At 38.8% G+C, this 21569-nt stretch overlaps 1 protein-coding gene across 1 annotated transcript in view; it reads left to right on the top strand.

The window, feature by feature from the left end:
- sbf2 (SET binding factor 2) overlaps positions 1-21569 on the top strand; it is an 83218-nt gene that overhangs the window by 47078 nt on the left and 14571 nt on the right. The window contains exons 17-30 of the mRNA XM_077564619.1: positions 2722-2790; positions 8816-8986; positions 9594-9859; positions 10779-10951; positions 11193-11266; positions 13850-14045; positions 14195-14322; positions 15250-15425; positions 15610-15743; positions 15844-16045; positions 16681-16877; positions 16951-17091; positions 17814-17897; positions 18939-19013. Coding sequence (XP_077420745.1) covers positions 2722-2790; positions 8816-8986; positions 9594-9859; positions 10779-10951; positions 11193-11266; positions 13850-14045; positions 14195-14322; positions 15250-15425; positions 15610-15743; positions 15844-16045; positions 16681-16877; positions 16951-17091; positions 17814-17897; positions 18939-19013 — 2086 coding nt within the window. The remainder of the gene's footprint in view (positions 1-2721; positions 2791-8815; positions 8987-9593; positions 9860-10778; positions 10952-11192; positions 11267-13849; positions 14046-14194; positions 14323-15249; positions 15426-15609; positions 15744-15843; positions 16046-16680; positions 16878-16950; positions 17092-17813; positions 17898-18938; positions 19014-21569) is intronic.

Here is a 21569-nt window from a genome sequence, read left to right as displayed (position 1 = left end):
AGAAATGTGAGACTGCGCATTCAAACAAGTTCTTGTCAGTAAATTCTTCCCCGAATAAACTAACATGTACTGTCCACCCTGCATGCAGTGGATTTGGAATGGCATTGCCTTCAATGCCTAAGGAAAATCAGTTTTCATCCGTTTATTCTCAGGCCCTTTGTAGATAATGTGGTGCTTATCTCTATGTGAGTTTATTTAGAAAGCTTTTGTGCCGTTGCTATTCATCCAGTCTGCTTAGAGGAGATTATAGGCGATAACATAGTTGGCTACATTTACTTGACATTTTCCTCTTTAGAATCCTACAGATGTTTAGGGTGGCTTTGCATGTATACTGCCAGCAAAAAAGGGGAGAATTTTTTTTTGTTGAGAAAATGATTTCCAAATGTTTTGATGTTTGGGGTTATGAGTCAACCATTATATTTTATGTGCATCTGGATTGTAAATCCAGAAAATTGTTTTTCATCATTGTGACAGCAGCGCTACACAAAAGACTGCGGACATTACCACCAACTACAGGACATAATTTTCTGGCCCCGAGCTTCCCCTTGATCTTGTGATGATTTCATCATCTTGAAAATTTCTGTTGCAAAGAAAATATTATATGCACCGCTGAATTTCATTGTTTTTGGTTTGGTAGACATTCACTTGTGCACCTGTGCATTTACGATTGGGAACTCCAATGACCTGCAGCATTTTTTCGCTATTCCGGTAAACAATGCTCTGGTGCCGCTCCAAGGTGGAACGTTTTATCGCAGCCCTAATGGCAGAAAAGACAAACATAAGTGACGGGCAAAAATAAAACAGAAACTGTTGCTCAGTCCACACAGGGGGCAGGCAAGCTTTCATGTGTAGCTGCAGAACTTGTGTTTTGCATTTTTGCTCCTCTGTACATTCTTGTTTCTTTTTTTCAGTCGTCTTCTCTTGAGCAATTATGGCAGCAGGGGCCCCGTTGCAGACCACTATCAGAGAATGCTGCAGTCTTCACCCTATGCTGTGAACTCTTGATTTCTCAATGTGTGACTATGTATACAACATTCTTTTCATGACTTTGAAGTCAGGCAGAGTATGAAATAAATGCTTGTGCTTTTTTTTTTTTTTTTTAAATATATGAAACAAGTCCAATTGAGAGTTATGAGTTACACTATCAGGTCAAAATAAGTGCCGCTGTTTGTGCATGGTATTACTTATGTTTCCTCTGGCTATATTCTCCTTAAGTTCAGTAGCTTATCCTGACATAGCTTCACACTAATAAGTAACAATTTCCTGTGAATTAAGTACTTTTGGAGTCCTCAAAAGGAGTTCTCATCAGTTTTTTTAGAGCTCCCAAGACTGCTGCTTGATAACTTGATGTACTCTCCATCCTAACGGTGTTCTCTTGAAACACCGATAAACCCCACCTCTTTGACCTGACCTAAGCTAAAATACAGTTTAGACGTGCCTGCCATAGTGTTTACTAGTTAGCTGCTATTTTTGTGACAGAAACGCTGCATTTTGTCCAGGTTAAACTAAACATACATAGAGTTCAGCCTAAAATGATTTATTGTATATGTTTTGTGAGATCAACTAGATAATTTTCAAAAAAATAAACAAAATTGCTAATATTTTAATATTTCTAGCATCCCCCCCCCCACACACATTTGTTTCCATTTCCTTGTTAATTTCTAGATAAATTGAAATTCAAATCTAATCTAAGCATTAGATATGGTAAGTTATAAATATGTCCAATTGTGCGATAGCAGTGTTTATGTAATTAGTGCATGATGGAACTATAAAATTGATTGTTGTTATGTATGATGTGTCTTATTTGCGTATTGAGTCCAAACTCACAGGCATGGATATAGATAATAGTATTTTTTTTAAGCTGTGTTAGTATACATAATATTGAATAGTACTGAATGTGTAATGTGGATAAGGAGTCAAAAGTCAGACCTATAAATTCAAATTATTGTCCTGTATGTTGACAGTTTGTTTAAATTATTTTCCATACCCGCTCTATTATTATTATTATTATTATTATTATTTTAATTAATTAATCTATTAATTTTTTTAAGTTTCCAAGACAGATGGACAAGCGGGTGCACAGAGAGATTACAAAAGAAAAATTGCTCACATTTTTATTTGTCACCGAGGAAATATTTCCAACCATTCTTTGATTTAAAAGCAGGAAAGACAAAGGATTGATTCTGTGTCTCGACATGGCCAAATGGCTTTGGAAAAAATAAAGCTTTTATGCAACATGTTGAATGTTTGCGATAAGACTGCAAATAAATTCAAGACTGATGTGCTTAAACAAGTGTGTCAGGGCAAGGATTATATAAGGCTATTGAAAGCATATGTCTATGTCTACTATGGAAAATGGTGAAGTGAGTGGTTTTGGCAGATTTTTATTTATTTATTTTCTTTGGTTGTGCTGACATTTAACAGGACACAAACGTCTTTATGTAACTGGTGTTTGAGTAGTTTACCCCTTAGTGTTCATCACGTCGATCATTCCCATGTGTCACATGCATGCTTGATGTCCACTTAGATAGACTGTTTAAGATATAGCTGAAGAACACGTACCAGCGATAACGCAATGTCTCACTTTTCCATTACCAAAACATGCATATGTTTTGTTTTCAGCTGCCCTGCTGTGTGTTGGGAGCTGGAACAGAAATGCGTAACCTGTGACCTGCTGCGTCTTGCCCCGCTCTCACTTGTCCCCTGTTGTTTGACCCACAGGACTGTTCCAGCTCTGAGGAGTACATCGTGGCTGCTGCGCTGCTGCCACTGTCAACAGCCTTTTACAGAGTAAGTAGGTTCATTAAACACAGATGTGGCTTCTGTTTAGCTTATTTCACAGATGATGCATACAAAGTGCTAGGGGGTGCCATGCCTGTTGCTAAAATCGCTTTCTGCCTTTTACATGCAATAGTGTTTGAGCCTTTAAGAGACCCAACAATATTCCATTGTTGCTAGTAAGTGGTGCCTTGACTTATGAGTCCAATTTGTTCCATGACCACTCTCATAACTTAAAACATTTGAATGTCAAATTGTATTTTCTCTTTGCAGTTAATGGAAATGCCATTAATTGGTTCCAACCCCCCATATAACACCAACAAAAAGTTTTGTAATGTGCTTTTAGTAAGATAAATAGAAAAAAAAAAGTAAGATAAATAGCACTTCAGACTTGTACTTGCGTCATGATTAATTTGATGTTTAGCCACCAGGAGCCTGTACTGTATAATACAGATAGAAGTCTACATGAAGTAGACAGTCACAACTACTCAGTAAGCTCCAGTAATAATCATTTTTATGTAGTGGTTATGCATGTGTTCATATGAGTTGCTTAGGGCAATGTTTCCCAACTAGGAGTACGCAAGCACAATGCAGGGAGTACATTGAAACATTAAGAATTTATTTTCAAGATGGTAAGTCCATTTTTTTTGTCATTTCACAAGCCTGTCAATAAAATCATATGTGTGCGCTACAACTTTTTTCCTCTGGGTAGACAATAACCTGGGGCACAGCTGCAAAATCTCAACTGCCACATGTCAGATCAAGTAAAAAACAGGTTTGTTTGTGTTAATAATAAATGTTCTAAGAGTTGTACATAACAAAGGCAGGTTTTTGATTTATTTGGATTTCTTCATTTATATATATATATATATATATATTTTACAAATTTATATTATTATTTTTCAAGGCAACAATTTTTTTCGTTTTATTTGTTGTAAAATGGGTGAACCAAGCACATGGCCTCTTTTTTAAAGAAGTGTTCACTGTCTGCAGAACTGCTTCTTATTGTGTACGTACGTGTAAGTACGTTGCTTCTATCTAGTGCTCTTATTGCAAATTTGTGCAATTTTTTTTACAATTTATGCTCTTTACCTTATTCATCTGGACTGGAACCTGAGTTGCACTTGACGTTACGTTTGTAAAACTTAAAGATAAAGATCAAAAGGGAATCATTTTTGTCACGATTTCAAACGTGTGTGTGCGGTTTCATAAGAATTTCTGCTAGCCGCAGTGCAATAATACTAATGATTTCTTACCGAGGCCTGAAAGCCAATAAAACAGACTCTAACAGCAATGTTTGTGTTTTTGCAACTACTTTTCTCCTCACGTAGTGGGTAAAAAGTAAAATGTGGTCAGGCAAGAATTTGCCAAGTCTAGATTCTGGAATTACTGGTGCACTGGTGCAAAAGTCAACACAGTAGAACCATTACATAAACAGAGATCAGTAATGGGGCATCTTGTTCGTCGCCGCCACTCAGAGCTGTTCAACTACACAGCATATTTCTTGGCAAGTTCATGGTCATGTCACCCAACTTCCAAGACACTGTCATAAGAGGCTATGGTGTTGTTTCCCAACTTCTGTTGCTTTGTGGTCTTTATACACCTCCCTTTTTAAATAACTTTTCCCTCTCTTTGCAACAGTGCTTTATTTCTGAAACCACTCTGGTTGTGTGAAATCATAGATAAATGTTGATGTATAAATTGTCATTTCCCTTTACTGTATTTTGGGTTCAGGAGTTCAAAGTTCACCCTATTTTAATGTTGTCAGTGCTACTATCCACAAGCTCCTATGTAGATTCTTCAGGCCAAGAAACATGGGAACTTTGCTCACACTAAAGCCGCCAGCTACCACAATCGTCACAACTACTAGTAACTTTGTTTTTTCCATATGTTGACGTTTAGCAGCTGATGTTTTTGACCCACATTCCCGGTTCATTCCTTAAATATCTCTGCTGTTCCATGTCCCCTGACTCTTCTGATACACTGCATGTTGCTGATGCTTGTTAATATTTGCGGTGGGAAGAAAGACAAACGGATGTCCAAAATATGCCTCTGTATTTTGCATGCATGATACCAGTTGGTAAAGTTCATCTACTGTAGGTTTTACACGGCCACAGTGGCCCTTTGTTAGATGCAATGACTGAGTTTTGTTGAGTTGCACAGTTCACTTGGCTGGCCTTTATTATCTAAAAATGAGTGTTTATCAGGAGATGTATAAGCATCACTGACATCTGAGTATGTCTTTCTTTTGCATAATATTCCATCCATTTGAATGTGACACACTAGATGTCTTTGTTGTACTTGATGCAATATATTTTATCCTGCGGGATAAAAGTCATTTGATGACCTACACTGCAGGAACACTGCTGTCTTCATGAGGAAAATGACGCACTGGTTGACCCTTGCGTGACTCCAAAATTTTTCAACTTCTGGTTTACTTAATTTATGTTTACCTCCTTTTGGAACATTTACATTACTTGTACATTGTGTTATTACACAGCTATGTTCTATTGGCGGGTTTGTTTATGATTCTGTCTTTTAACATCATCTTACTATGAGTAAATACATTTTTTACACTAGAGGAGATTGATTATGTGCAAGGCAGTTATGGAAAAAATAATTACCTTTTTTTTTTTCTCCTGCAATTCAGGAATGTTCTGAATTCTGCCTCCAGGCTGGTGACGTATTGGGTTTGACCCAGCGTTTTCAGTGACAACATGAACTATTACTCAGTATATGCGAGACATACTTGACATGTGTTGTCCAGTCGGTACTTGAAGGCTACTTACTGCTTGTTCTGCCCTGAACCTCAGGATCGTACCCCCCATGTTAAAAACAAGATCCAAGATCCTGACAGCCATTTCACCTTTTACCTACACACACGTTCTCCCTTCTACCTCCCTTTGTATTTTTAGGGCTTGTTTTTACCCCTCTCTCAAATTTACATTCCACCCTCCATGAATCAAGTCCCTCAGCCAGTTGTGTCTGATAGTAGTGTACTCCCCCTTTTCCCTTTAACTTGATTTCCTTTCCTCCTCCCTCTCTATTATTCTCCCCTTCCCGATCTCGCGCCTTGCCATCTGTCTTGTGAGTGTCTTGCTGTATTAAAGTGATGACCTAGGTCGAAATGACCTCCGCATGTCTGAAGAGTCAGAAAAACACATGCAGGCTGAGTATAGACAGCAAAGATACGTCACAAACACGCCCCCCCGCGCACATAGCTTGTAGCACAGAGAGGTGTTACAGAGGTTCTGATAGACCATCCTCTTTTTCATATTTACATGCTTGTTTGTAATACACTTTTTTTTTTATCCGTATCGCTGAGATTCATCTCGTCTGTGAAGATTTTCCACTAGGATGTGTTCTTTTTCCGCATGCGCTGGCAGCTTTTGGTCACAGTGAAGTCTTTCCTCGAATTATTTTTGACCGCAGAAGTTGAGCTCTCTTTTTTCTGAAATAACTTGGTAATGACTTATTGTGTTAGTTATGTTGTTGCTTTCGATGTTTCATAATAGAGAACAAAGCATATTTTGTAGTCTATTGATAAGTGATATAAATAACATGAACGAACAGTGAAGAAGCTCCAAGAAGAGCTCAACGTTTTGAACTCCTGACAGAAGTGACAAGCCACCATTTTAACTATTGTACTCTTGTCTCTTGACTTTTCTTTCCTGTGTATAAGGGACTGATGTGTGGTGGGGGGTTGAGGTTGACACAGTAATCTGCCAGCTCCCAACGTAGTATTAGAGATGACAGTCAAAGATAGGTATGTAGTTTAACAACTGAGATTCACTGTCCCTTTTCTGCAAAAAGCAATTGCTGCTCTCACGCTGACTTCGGGTCACCATCTTATTGTGCCAATGGAGCAACTCGCATCTGCTGTGTGAACGTGTACTTCGGACAAGCCAGTGTGCCGTTCCTGCGAGTTCTGAGAGAGAGGCTCAGGGGAATACTCCCTGCTTCACCTCTGATGTGACAATTTACCGGGAAATGCAGTGGGAAAGTGGCTTGAGCTAAATTGCCACTTTGGGTCATGTAAACTGGACCCCCCATCAAGATATTTTGTTGCGAAAAAGAATACTGTATATTTATACCTAGTGTAAATCAGAGGTGATAAAATTCATGAAAGTCCTCACCTTTGTGTACATCATTCCCAAATAAATTTCCTTTAGTGTGTAATGAAACAGAAGAGAAGCGTCTGGTGTTGCAATAACATGTCACTTTTGTTTTGTTTTTCTCTAAAGGGACTTGATTTATTAGTTTGTGGTTATCTGCAACATTTTGGCCATAGTTTTCTTCCTATCTTAATTACAATTTTATTATCAATGATTCCAATGAACTTGGATCCAGGATAGGCCACGTGAGGAACAGCATGGTAGGCTGTCCATGTCTTTCTTGGCTTTCGGCCCATCATAGAGGGTTTAAAGCTGTTTTGGTTTTGCTGGTTTTAATAATAGCAACCGCCTACGCTTCTCATACTTGAGGATAAACAACAAAGTGATAATATAAAAAAAAAACAATGCTTAGTAAATTGCGGGGGGGAAAGGAATCAAAAGTTGGTGTAAAAAAAAAAACTGCACTGGGTCTTACAATAAGATCTTCACACTAGACTTGTTTTGGCTCATGTTGGGATTATTTTATTTAGCCATAATTTGCATTGTAGTGTTCCAAGTGGTAACCAGATTAAATGCCAGAAGGAGAGCATTGCACATTCCCTTACTGGATTGCTTTTACAGGTAACAAGTGCTTGTAAATACACACACACACACACACACACGCACACACACAAAATAAAGAAAACTGTACTTTTTTTCTTTTTTTTTAATACCCATAGCAACAACAAAAATAAATTGCCATTTTTTGCATTAAGTGACTTTACACCTATACAGATAACAATTTGGAAAGTGTATTGTCTTACCTTTAAGTCATGGCCTGTTTTGAGTGATGTGGAAAAATAAGAGCAGCTGTCAATGTCATCATCACATTGGAAATGAATTAGATATGAAGATGCCCCTCCTCATCCAGTGTCCGTCCATTCATTTTTCTACCAGTTATGCTGCCTATCCCAGATGATTTTGTGTAAGGCAGGGACAGAACACATAGACAATTTAAGTCTTTTTTTTCTCTTTTTTTTAATTTACATTTAATAGTTGGTCTTATGGCTGTATATTTTGATGCAATCAAAAACAATAGATTTTTTACATAACACAATACACATTTTGAATTGGAAGTTGTGCAAGAATAAAAAATCATTCAATGGTTATGAAATAGGTGTGTGACCCTACTGAATGTCTTTATAGTGGCTGTTTTTTTTTTTTGCTTTCTGTTTCACTATACACACACACACACAGTACAGGCCAAACGTTTGGACACACCTTCTCATTCAATACATTGCTTTATTTTATATCATGACTATGTACATAGTAGATTCTCATTGAAGGCATCAAAACTATGACGACAACTAATGAGTGTAGTTATGTACTTAACAAAAAAGGTGAAAATAATAAAATAAATACATAATAAAAAGCCACCCTTTTCGCTAATTACTTTTTTGCACATTATTGGCATTCTTTTGATGAGCTTCAAAAAGTAGTCACCTGAAAGAGTTTTCGAACAGTCTTTAAGGAGTTCCCAGAGGTAAGAATGCCAATAGTATGCAAAAAAACTAACCAAAGCAAAGGATGGCTATTTTGAAGAATCTATCATATAAAACATGTTTCAGTTATTTCACCTTTTTTTTTGTTAGATACATAACTCGACATCAGTACATACATAGTTTTTTGATGCCTTCAGTGAGAATCTACAAAAGTAACCAGTCATGAGAATAAAGCAAATGCATTGAAAAAGAAAGCTACTCTAAGCATGATTTTTGTTTACTGTCCGAATACAATTAAACAAAACTTAAAGATCTAACACCACAATGACAGTAATACTTAATTAAGTCAGAATTGACCAGCAGAAAACAGCATTTATATTTCTTATAATAGTCACACTCAACTCATTTGCATTACCGTTTAAATGTATTACTCTCTTTCAGAAACTGGTTGCTGGGGTGAACCAGTTTGCCTATACCTGCATCCAGGACCACCCCATCTGGACTAACCAACAATTTTGGGAGGCCACTTTCTACAGCGAGGTCCAGAGCCAAATCCGAGCTTTATATCTCAACACCCCAGCGGAGAAGTGGGGCATCATTGCTAGGCTGAAGGTAAAATGATACTGTTGCTTGAATTTGGATTTATATGGAGTCTCATTTAGCTGGTCTCTTATAATCCATCAGAGATCATTTAGAATACGATGACGCTATTTTAGTAAGCTGTAACTTTGGTCAAAGATTTTTGGTAGTTCTCATTTCATTTAACACAATTGTTTTCCATGAAAAGTAGCACTTAAAATGTATACTCATGAAGTCTTAAAGCCTTTTTGTCTGGTTGGGGATTGGCTTGAGCACAGACTTTATGTGGATGGTTGTCACCGGTGATGTTTTCGTACCGCTGGAATCAATGACAGTGTTGTAGAGATTCTACTACAAATTGTTAAATGTCATTCTTGGAAAACTTGGAAAATTATAGAATAGGACTAAGTATAATTTTATTTAAATAAAAAGCTATAATAATTTGGGGATTATCTAGTTATGTACACATGCTGTACAATCAAAACACTGTTTAATAATTATTTTCTGCTGGCCAGCTCTATGTTGTCTGCAAGAAGTCTTTTTAGAAAACCTGTTAAATCTGAGCTTTTTGAACTTCAAGTGGCCCTCAGTCCGCTCAAACATTTCCTCTCCTACCGTTCTCTCTTCCATCTCCTTCTAGGATGTGGGCACAGCGCCTGCAAAAGACGAGGAGCAGACAGCTATGGACCTGGCTGCCGAGCAGCTGCGCTTGTGGCCAAGCCTGAGCAAAGAGAAGCAGCAGGAACTGGTGAAGAATGAGGAGAGCACAATTTTCAGCCAGGCTATCCATTATGCCAGCCTCATGGTGTACCTGCTAGTTCCTTTGGATACCAGCAAGAACAAACTGCTTCGCAACACGCCCGTAGCCGACTGGGAGAGCGGCAGCAACAGCATCGTCACCAACAGGTCAGCAGGCAGAGGAAAAAGGGTTTATTTGTTTAAGTCAATGCATTATTTTGTCTTAGCGGTGCTCTTAAAAGGGCATATTGAACTGAATTCTTAATTTCCATTTTACTGATGTCCCCGTTATTTTCTCTTTCTGTCTACCCTCCATTGATCTAATCACGATTTGTGGCCGTTCAATCGGAAGATCATTAATTCATAAAGCGTTGACAAGTTATGTGGGTGGATGTGGTCGAAGCCGTTCACATGTTCATTTACATGTTGCTCAATGGAATGGAATATGGCTCCTATGCTTGTTCCACATCCAGACTGAGATGCATTCAGAATGCTGCTACTGCACAAAATAGTGAGGCTTTCAACCCTTTGGGCATCATTAATGGGCCCACTCTCTACTCAACTCAAACCAAACAAAATAGCAATGACTGATTTCCCTTGCTGCGCACTGTGAAATCAATCTTTGCTTCAAAGTAGCTAGTTTGTTGCCAAAATCCTTCAGATGAACATGGTGTTCTCATTTTGTTTGGGGCGTATACCTTTTTTTTTTTGTGGACACAAATTGGTGTTTTATTCCCAAAACTGCCTCAAGATGTAACAATTTATTCCTTATTGTTTGCATGTAATTTTTATGAGACAACAGCTGCAAAATTGTTTGTGTAGTCATTTTCTTTCATTGTTTTTATTTTTTTCATTGTATCCCCAAACGTTTTATAGAAGACATTTGGATCCTGCCACACACTACTGAGGATACCAGAAGGCAGTTTGCTTCATGTGTAACATTCTCTATGGCTACTAAATTGATCCCAGCATCAACACTTTGCCTGTGCCAGCTCGTTGATCGCTTCTGTCAGCACACAGCTCTCACATCTCCTTATGGACACAGTTGCTTGACCCTTTACATGTTCTTGCTTTTCATCATTTATAGCATCGCCGGCAGCGTCGCTGAGAGCTTCGATACAGAAAGCGGCTTTGAAGATTCGGAGACCAGCGATGTGGCCAACTCGGTGGTCAGATTTGTGGCTCGCTTCATCGACAAGGTGTGCACTGAGAGCGGAGTAACCCAGGAACACATCAAGAACCTCCACAGCATGATCCCTGGTACGTCACGGACAGTTTTCATTCACGCATCTGCTGTCTTAATTCCCTGAGTAACTCCTGCTGGTGTTTATTCTCAGCAACACCGGCCTTTGAGCTGATTAGCTTGTAACATGTTAAATGGCCTTAAAACCTTTAAATACACACACTGGTTGTATGGAGATGTGCGAGCACATGTGTTTCTTTCTACGGGCTCTGTGCCTGTGTGGATACCAGGTAACCTACCTCATCTTGTGACCCATAGGCGTCGTCGCCATGCAGATGGAGGCTTTAGAGGCAGTTCACAGGGAGAGCAGGAGGTTACCGCCCATTCAGAAGGTGTGTGATGCTTACATTGCAAAATGTTTGGAGCATATATACAGGAGTTAAAATTGTGGATAAGCATCAAAATGTCCACAACTAATTTAGCTGCTATCCATATATCCATTCACACATTCAAGGCAAAATTTGTTTAAAAAAAAAGTTATTTCAATGACTTTTTTTTTTTTTTAACCTTAGCTAACCTTACTTTTTTGTGGTTTTAACCCAACAATTTTTTTGGGACAATAATATGTTCTATGCAGCCCCACTAGTATAAATATGGTATTCTGGTTAGTATTGCCTTAATGGAATATGAGTTAAGCAGCATAATCCAGCCGGTTTGATCCATCTCAGGGGACGGCCATTTTGCCATTTGCTGTCGACTGAAGATGACATCAATGTTACTCAGGTCTAAGGTAGCAACCAATCACAGCGCAGTTTCAGAAAAACAGGTGCCTGAGCAACATTGATGTCATCTTCAGTCAACAGCAAGTGGCAAAATGGTCGCCCCCTGAGACACATAAAAACGTCTGCATTTTGCTTCATAAGTCACGTTCCACAAATGTAATATTAATCAGAATGTCATGTTTAGACTGGTGAGGTCACATACAACATATTATTGTCAAGAAATGCTGTTTTTGGAAGTGGGAGTATTCACAAAGCACACGAGCTTCATTTTATTGGATGGAACATTCAAACCCCCTGAAACCTTTATTTTATTGTGTGAGTCAGATAAAACTAGATCAGACAATCGTGACACATTGTTTCCATTTCAAAAATGATATTTGTATCATATTCCTATGAATTACCGCCATGCAGTACGCATGATATGAATCAGTATAATGTGACTATATAAGTAACCTAATTTTAGCAAACGAATAAGCAATGTTTTTCTATGGGGATTATCTTAGGTTTTATATTGGTTTTAAACTCAAAACAGAATATGTCTTGACCTTTTTTATAGACCGTGGCATTCAACTCCTATCCACAGTTTTTATTCTCTTCCCTGCTCATGTGCAGCAAGTGGAAGGCTTCCAATGTTTTCAAATGCACTTTTAAATATTTTACTTGGTATTTTGAACCCTGCTGTGCTTTTATTGTGTCTGCCAGCACTTGGTAATCCTTGTTACACGCACTCGTACACACAGAAAAACAACATCCCAGTACTCCCTTGAGACCAACCTGGAAGCTGTGGTGAGCCGACTGCTGAACTTTGTGGCTCATTCCAAGCTGGATTGCTAGCTGCAAGACGCATGCCAAATACTAAAAAGTGTCTAAACAACAGTGGCACCGGCCTCATGACGAGTCACAGTAGTATTGTAATAACTGCACTGATTCCTGGAAGGAAAAAACAGGGAATGCATTAAAGATGCAATCTAATACCTCTTTTAAACTGCTGACCTGGGTCAAAAAAGGTTATTGAACCAATGTCCATCTCTATTTTTGCAAATTACTCAGCAACAGGCAAACCTGGGCATTCTGTAAGGATCCTATTAACTCACTGAGAGGGATTGGCATTGCCTGACACATTTAATTACAATTATTAAAATCCTATTACTATTAGACACCAATAGACCTGTTCACCATGTCACTTCCGGGTGGCAATAGCTCAGATGCCACCACTAGAACTCTTCTATGTCATTTAACCAAGGCAGAGTAATCCAGAAAACAGGGTATATGGCTGATAAATTTCTACCGCCATAGTTTGAATGTGTTAAGTGTCAGTTGAGGATAGTTTACGTTCAACGCCAGGTTCCACTGAGTTGTTTTTGAATGTTTTTTTTAAATAAATTGAAGAAACGTAAATCTAGCAGGGGAACCCCAAACAAGTTAATCTCACCGGTTTTTTTGCTGAAGTCAGTGGTGGTTACTCATTTTCTGCCATCCGGAAGTACCCCAGCGCCTATTGTTTCCAAACATCATGAAAAGGTCTGTAGTAGATACAGTTTGAAGCTGGCCTACAGCCACCAAAAACAGCGTTATGAGACTGGTTCCACGGCTGCTGTGATCCCAGTGCGAGCTGCACATTGTGTCAGTGTGACATGCCTGCATGCTGTAATTATTTACCTACCAGGCACGTGCTATTGATTTCAATGATGGTGGATTTTGATTGAATACCCCCTTTGGTTGCTAAGGTGTTGAATACATTGCAGTCCAATATTGATTTGCCTCAATTTAATTGGAACTCAAAATAGGGTAAATATTTGCACCTGGCATGCTGAAGAAATAAAATTATTTTGTCAGTTCCCAATCAGATTAATGAGCCTTAGCATGCAAGATGGTCATGGTAATGAGTGACATTTTTTATTTCATTTCATTGAATCAAGTTTCTCATAATGAGGAATTCTATCCCAATGTGGCATTTACCAACAGTGGGAATATTTGTTTTAAACAAAAGTTGTATGTATGCCTGTTTTCAAAAGTGGCATGCTTGTGACGCTTGAATGTCTATCAAAGTGCTGTGATTTGACATTGTAGTTTAAAATGTTTAAATCTTGTGATACCGATATGCTTTTAGAGTACAAGAATTCCAAATGAAAAATTACATATTTTGTGTCATTTCTGTTTCTGGTTTAAATTTTCAACATGTCGTCCTATCAGCCTAAAATTCTACGTCCAGCTCTACTTCCCGGGGAGGAGTTTGTCACTGAGGGGCTGAGGGTGCTTCTGGATCCCGATGGCAGGGAAGAAGCTACTGGGGGCCTGCTGGGGGGCCCACACATCCTACCAGCAGAGGGAGCACTCTTCCTTACCACGTACCGGATTATCTTCAAAGGCATCCCCCATGACCCCCTGGGTAAATTCACTCAGATAACAATAAGAAACTATAGGAAATACACTAATGTGGTCATGTGCAACCATCCACTTCAAGCAGATAGGTCATTGTATTGTGTCCCTACTGCACTTGTCATACACATATTCATGAACCATTGTCTATACATACAGTGGGGGAACAGGCAGTGATTAGAGCTTTCCCAGTGTCCACCTTGACTAAGGAGAAGAAGATCAGCATCCAGAACCAGCTACAGCAGAACATGCAGGAGGGCCTCCAGCTCCGTTCTGCATCTTTTCAGGTGATTAGACGGCAGGGTTATCCATACAGTGGTGCCTTGAGATACGAGTGACCCGACTTAAGAGTTTTTGCCAGATACAAGCCGTCATTAAGGGATTTTTTTTTTGATTTTGTAGGACCTCAGGCGATATGAGTGCTGTTTGGTGAAAGTGAATTGAATTCAACTCGCTTAACAATAAGCAGCCGTTTGCCAGATAGTGAACAATTCGTCAAAAAAGAGGCTTCAAGCTGTTTAATACATCTCCCAGTTAAAATGTTCTGTCAAAACATAAGATGTTGCGTATTTAAAACAAACTCATACTTTTACCTTACCAAATTCTGCTAATGGTTATCATCTATATTCACGATTTGAGAGGTAATGGATATTTGAACACAAAAGTGGAGTAACACATGTAGAACGATAATATACCACTACTCATAGGCCCGGCGGTACTGCACCCCTGGTAGCCCAGCCTATTCAAATGAATGGGGCGTTCACATAACAAAGTCCTGTCGCCCCACGTAGCTCGGCCATTCAAACCAATGGACGATGGTTTATCATCCACAAAAATGACTATTACAGCACCTTATTGATAGTACAAGTTCTATTCTTCTTAAATTTGTGTCTGCATTACTCTAACTCCCGATGCCCAATGTGGGCAGACCAGAAGAAGCAGCACAATTGGATTGCAGCATTAGATCATGATGTACAAACTCTTTATGTTCTATATGTTATTACTCTATCCTAAGTACAAGATTAAAGAGAGATTTGTGTGGGAAGCGTTAATTGGATGAATGGCATTTCCATTCATTTTAGTGGTAAAACTGAAGGATTTGAGATATGTGTATTTTGAGTTAGAAATGTCTTGGAATTAATTCAACATGTATCTGTAGGCACCGCTGTATTTTTGCAATAAGTCAGAGCACTGTTTTATTGTTGTTTTTTCAGCTGATAAAGGTGGCTTTCGACGAAGAGGTGAACTCTGAGACAGTGGAGATGTTCAGGAAGCACATACAGCGGATCCGCTACCCACAATCCATCTTCAGCTCCTTTGCATTTGCTGCAGGGCAAACTCAACCTCAGCTTATCCTTCCAAAGCAAAAAGAGAGGAACACTGGCTTTAGGTTTGTGGTTGACCTTCTTTGATTAGGAGTATTTTCAATTCTATTTCTAGAGGTGTAATCAGATCTGAAAGTCTGTTATTCTTTTAACTCAGCTGGAAGTGGTGGACAATCATATTCATGCAATTCATATGGGGGGAGAAAAAATATGTCAGTTGAGTTGCTTTCTGCTTTGTCGTCGCTTCAGAACATTATCCAAAACTATTGTCAAGGGAGCCAAAAGAGCCAGCAAGATTACAATGGGCCGTGGTAGCCAGAGCTCACTGAAGAGGAACGACAGAGGCAGCAGAATGACCTGGCACGAAGACGATGACATTTCCAGTGAGAGAGGAAAAAATGCATCCATCAAGTTCTTGTTATTCAAGCCAAATTTGTAATTGTAGGTTAAATGTCAAACTTCACCTCTGCATGTGTGCTGCAGTATCAGATGATGGGGAGCCACCGCCTTGCAGCACTATGAGAGCGTCCGAGAAGTCCACAATGGAGCAGCTGGTGGAGCAGTCCTGTTTCCGTGACTACCAGCGGATGGGTTTCGGCACCATCACGGCTAGCTCATCTCGCTCCAAGTCGGGCGACCAGTTTAGAATCACGGCTGTCAATAGGCTTTATTCACTTTGTCGCAGGTATGCCACATCTGTTTCATGGGAGAGTCCTCTGACATGCATTACACTTGTGACACATGAGTTGAACTTACTAGTTGGCGTGTCAACTTTGCAACTCCTCAATGATGGTTAGAGCTTGAAGTCGACGACATTAAGCCCTCCTCCGCTATTTGATTCTCTTGTCCATTTATAACTCCATTTTGTTTCATCAGCAAATTCACCAAACTCCCTGTACAACAGAGAAAAGACAATTGTCTGCTTAGTCGATAAAACTAAGGCTCACTCATCCAATCACAAATCACCTTCAACACCTTTCAGATCTTATAGAATTCTAGTAACAAGCCACGTAACAGGGTTGGTACAACTCATTATAGCAAATCATTCCCTCAACTTTGATTGTGATTTTTTTCAACTTTTTTTTTTTTTTAATTATAGTCATGTAGCAAGCAGTGGCCTTGCAGTCGTGTTACGTGATTTAGTGTTAAGCCTGTTTTTGGAGGTGCAAGGCAAAGTTACGCGGGCAGCTCCTTAACAACAGAAAAAAAATATTGACTTAAACCGTTAGCTACAAGAAATCTGTAGTTATTCAACCTGCAGTGACCCATCAATTTTCTGTATTATTTGCCTGATATATATATTTTTTGTCCCTGCCTCAGTTATCCGGGCCTACTGGTGGTTCCCCAGGCCATACAAGACAGCAGTTTACATAAAGTGGCGCGAGGCTATAGACACAACCGTCTGCCTGTTGTATGTTGGAAACATCCTCGCACTAAAGCTGTGCTGCTACGCTCGGGAGGCTTTCACGGCAAAAGTGTGGTGGGATTGTTTAAGTCACAGAACCCCTCTTCAACAGGTGAGCCTAAATGTAATAAGAATTTACTTCTTTTTTTTTTTTTGTATAAATGACTTGCCGTGTTCTAATCTAGCACCTGCATCATCCTCCGAGTCGTCCAGTAGCCTTGAACAAGAAAAGTACCTGCAAGCCATCCTGGACTCCATACCCATTTATTTCAAGATGAACGGCCATAGCACCCTCTCTAACCGCTCCATCATAGGGCTCTCACCAGGTATGTGGATGATTATGTTCACATTCGGGTTTGTTTTGAAGCCCACTATTTTCATCTCTTGTTGGGACCATGTTGAGATAAGAAGCTGTGTTTATTTTTTCTTAAATTCATCAAAGATTCACAGCGATTCGTAGTTAGTAGCTTGAAAATTAATCATTGTGATGTGACAAGTCAAACTGGTGCTTCCACCTGACCTAAATTTGTCATGTGACATCTCGCCGGGAGGAAAAAAAAATCAATTGTGTTTCTAAGGGAAAAGAGGCCAACTGCAATTTTTTTTCTTGACAAGAAGAAACTGCAGGCTTGCACTCTTTATTTTGGTGCACTCTTGGTCTGTTCTGCTTTGCCATCAATCTTTACCCTAGTGTGTTTTCACCGGTTGTTACTTATTTTATACCTTTTTATTGTGCGTGCGTGCGTGTGTTTTGTATGACAATGAGGCACTGTAGCTTTTATTTGGAACTATATGGAAGGAAACTTGTACAATAAAAGGTTATGGAAGAAGCACAGGTCACCACCCGACCCATCCATCTCCTCAGACTTTTCTGTATCCTCCTCTCAAACTCTTCAGGATGCTTTTTTGCTCTCACATATTGTTTTTCAATATAAAACTTGTGTTGCTTTTGACGTTTTGTCTTGTTCTTGTGCTTAAGGGAAAATAGCCATCATGGCTTGTTTGTTTTACCCTTCTTGCATCATGCGTGAATTTTGTGTCCCCTCAGGGAGCGAAAGGAGAACATCCAGAATACCAAAGATGGCTCCTGTCCATTTAGACATCCCATTTACAAACAGCTTTACCAGAGGAGGTGAGTGTCACACAATGTTATTAACTGAAAGGCAAGGGTGCAGATTTGTTGTAGTAACAGCCAAAACTTGACATAATATTGCATAATAATGTACAGTTGCGGAGTGAGCAATAACTTGAGTTAACTGATTCTGTATGACTTGTATTAACCTGTTGTCAGATAAGTATTACTGTAAATGACATCACCCAAGAATGTGAAACGTTCAGAGGAGTCCATTAGCACTGAATGTTTTATCATGTCTGAGGAGTTAGTCATGACTAAACAGTAGATCAAGGTCAAAGGTGAAAACACGTTCTGGCCAATTCTTCATTTTTGGACAGACTACACAGGTTTGTCTCTTCATACAGTTATAACTCAAATAGATGCTGACACTGTTTACCCTCAAAGGAAGAATAACAGAATTGCCAAGAAAATGTCAAAAACTAATTGGCTTCATTTATCTGGCACTTGCAAACTTATGAAATATGTAATTATATTGCTTCACTCTGCCAGCACGTTCTTTTACAAATCCAAACTGACCGCTCCAAAGGTGGTCGTAACCTTAATTGCTGCAATGGGTGGGACACGTAATCCACCTCCAATTAATAGCCACACTCCCACATTAGTTCCTTGTAAATTGCCAGGATGACCTTTCCAAAAAATGTATCCACATTTTTCTTGTGTGCCTTTTTCAAACCTGTCATAGCAATGTTGGAAGAAATAGAGCAAGAATGCATTTTTGAGATTATATCGCAGCTTGTTTGCGCTGTGTTTGCAAGATTTCTATACTTTGGGGCATATCAACCAATTTCATGCCACCTCGGTGTTTGTGGAGAGTGAAACATTACATATGCCATCTCACTGCCAAATATAACCATCGTGCATGCTACCCATATAATTCATTTTCAAAATGTAAGTAAATGGGCCGTCTTTGACCTTAAACTATAACTCTTCATTCCGACCATGCATGACCGCGAGCGGTATGTCGAGCTGAAATGTTTTCATGACGTTGACATTATGTTTCATGTTCATCATGACCTCCTCTGCACAACCACCATGCAGTGCTTGAGTACAGAGATAAACTATTCACTCACTCAAACCCAAAACCTACCAATAAGGAGAGAATCCACAGCCAAGGTAGAGTGCAACTGCCTCGCCCCTCCCCCCTACTTTCCTTTTCAGGGCTGCGTCTCACTTCTAACACCTCATCTTTCCTCTCGCAAACTAACCAGACACCAGGCGTATCGCCATTCTCCAAACTCCCCCTGAGCCGCTAATGACTAATCATCACTGAAGTGAAATAAGTGCACATCTGGGAGCTGCGGTTTTTCACAAGCCCAAGTGGCCGCTCTGATCTGGCCTATTCCACCGCAAATATGTTGGCTTAGCGACGACCACTGTGGTCAGTTGGAAGCCAAGTGCAGACTGCTGAGGGAAGGAAGCAGTTTATCCTGGCAGACCGTCATGAATCAAATGAAATGAGGCACCTCTGACCGTGCACGTAGTTCAGCGAAGACAGCCCAGATAAAGTCTAAATGTAATTCAAAAGGAATAACTCATTCTAGTCCCAGTGAAGCAACAAGACGATAAGCACCAATTGGTTGTAGGATTTGGCTGTCATTCATGTCTGGGATCATTTCTATATGTCAGCTTGAGATGTTTCAATTTGTTTTTTTTAGCGCTTGGGTTACAATTACGAAAATATCTTTGTGTGACATTGTTTAATGTCAAAGCAAGAAAAGGATTTTTAAATGTGTGACATAGCTAACTAAATAAGATGAAGTCCTCAGCTAACACATTTGGTAGTTTAGGTATGGTGTGTTCTAATGTATTAAGACATACACATATACATACTGTATAGTGATACGAGTATTCCAAGATGTATTTTTTCATTTTCATTTTGTTTGAGGATAAGAGATTTGATATTCTAAGGTTATTTTTTTTATTATTTCATTTTTGTTTGATTTTGTTTGCGGTTACGCGGTTTGGAAGACGGACGGATGGATGTTTTTTGCTTTAAATTTTGTATACGAGCATTGAATAGTGGCAGTAAACTCAACTCGCTTTACAACAAGCACAAGTTACAAGTGAACAATTCTTTCAAGTTAAAGTACTGTCAAACTAAACATAAAACAAATGTGTATTTAGAACAACGACATACAATACTCACAAAAAGTTAGGGATATTTGACTTGGGTGGAATTTCAGGATGAGCCTAAAATGCATTCAAACCTTCACAGGTGAATTTAATGTGACCTCTTAGATTTAGAATGCACATGTCCAATTGTTAAATGTTTCAGTACTTTTTGCTGTTCTCTAACGAGGAGCTTAACGGCAAAAAATTCACAACAGGTGTTTGATCCTTGAATCGACCAATGGATGTCCTGGTTCAATTAGACTGTTTAAACAGTCGTCCTCATCATGCTGTTCACATTTTGACATCAAAAGACCACAACGACACCTAACAATGGACCAACAGTACTTTGCCATTGTGATTCTTCAAACAGGACGTTCTCAGGCGGAAGTGGCCACTGAGCTTAGAGTGCCACAGTGTGTCATCAGCAGGTTGCAACAGAGATATAGAGAGACTGGAAGAGTCACAGAAAGAAGTAGAAGTGGATTTCCTTTGGCCACATCCCATTTTGATGACCGCTACAAAATAGCATTAGTGTTGCAGTATTATAACCCTTTAAGCAATGAATATATGAACACAAACATTGGAGTAACACATGTACACTTATAATAAAAAATATACTCACAGACACTTATTCCTTATCCTCTGTGAAGAGCAGTGTAGGTCTGTATTATAGTGCCCGCGGGTGGCCAAGGTGTGAACACTAGAAGGAGCAGCACAGTCCAAAAAAGCAAAGCAAAAATTTTTTTATTCTTTACATTCTATTTAAATATGTGTCATTACCATATGTTTTTAACACGTCTACTAATATAGAGTGCTATTTTTACTATTAACTCATTCATTAAAAAAAATCTACTTTTGTTAGCAAGAGTATGAAAACCTAGATTTTTTTAAATTGTACATTTAGAACAGATATAAAATTTGTGATTGATCGTGAGTTAACTATTGAAGTCATGCGATTTATTACGAGTAAAAAAAAAAATGATAGCCTGACGCCCCTAATTTTTAATAATCATCTCGTCAGGCGATTACAATTTTTTATTGTAATTAATCGCATGACTTCACTAGTTAACTCACGATTAATCACAAATTTTATATCTATTCTAAATGTACAATTAAAAAAATTGTTAACAAAAGTAGAATATTTTTTTTTTATGTTGTTAATGTACATTTTCATACTCTTGTTAACAAAAGTGGAAAAAAATATTAAACTAATAGAAATAGTTCAAATGAATTTTTAACGTTTATAGCCATCAATGGCAGTGAATGAGTTAAAAGACATTGAGCATTTGTAGTTCATTTATTAAATATATTATTATTATTACATCAATTAAATGACATTGTGTGTCCACCCTTTAGACTGTAACTGTACCAGTTTATTCTAGTTCCTTCTTAACCTTGATTTTTCATCTCTCTTAGACAATTCCATACTTACGACTTTGAAGAGTATTGAATTTCAAACATGTCAAAAAGGCCAACTTTATGGCAGAAAACAGACGCAAAACTTTAACTAGTTGAAAAGTATTACGGTACTGTGAAACGTCCTTCCTCTCAGTAGTT

This window comes from Vanacampus margaritifer, chromosome 4, assembly GCF_051991255.1.
Source record: "Vanacampus margaritifer isolate UIUO_Vmar chromosome 4, RoL_Vmar_1.0, whole genome shotgun sequence".
Taxonomy (NCBI): domain Eukaryota; kingdom Metazoa; phylum Chordata; class Actinopteri; order Syngnathiformes; family Syngnathidae; genus Vanacampus; species Vanacampus margaritifer.
Note: the sequence above shows the minus strand (reverse complement) of the source record. Positions and strands in the feature narration are given on the sequence as shown.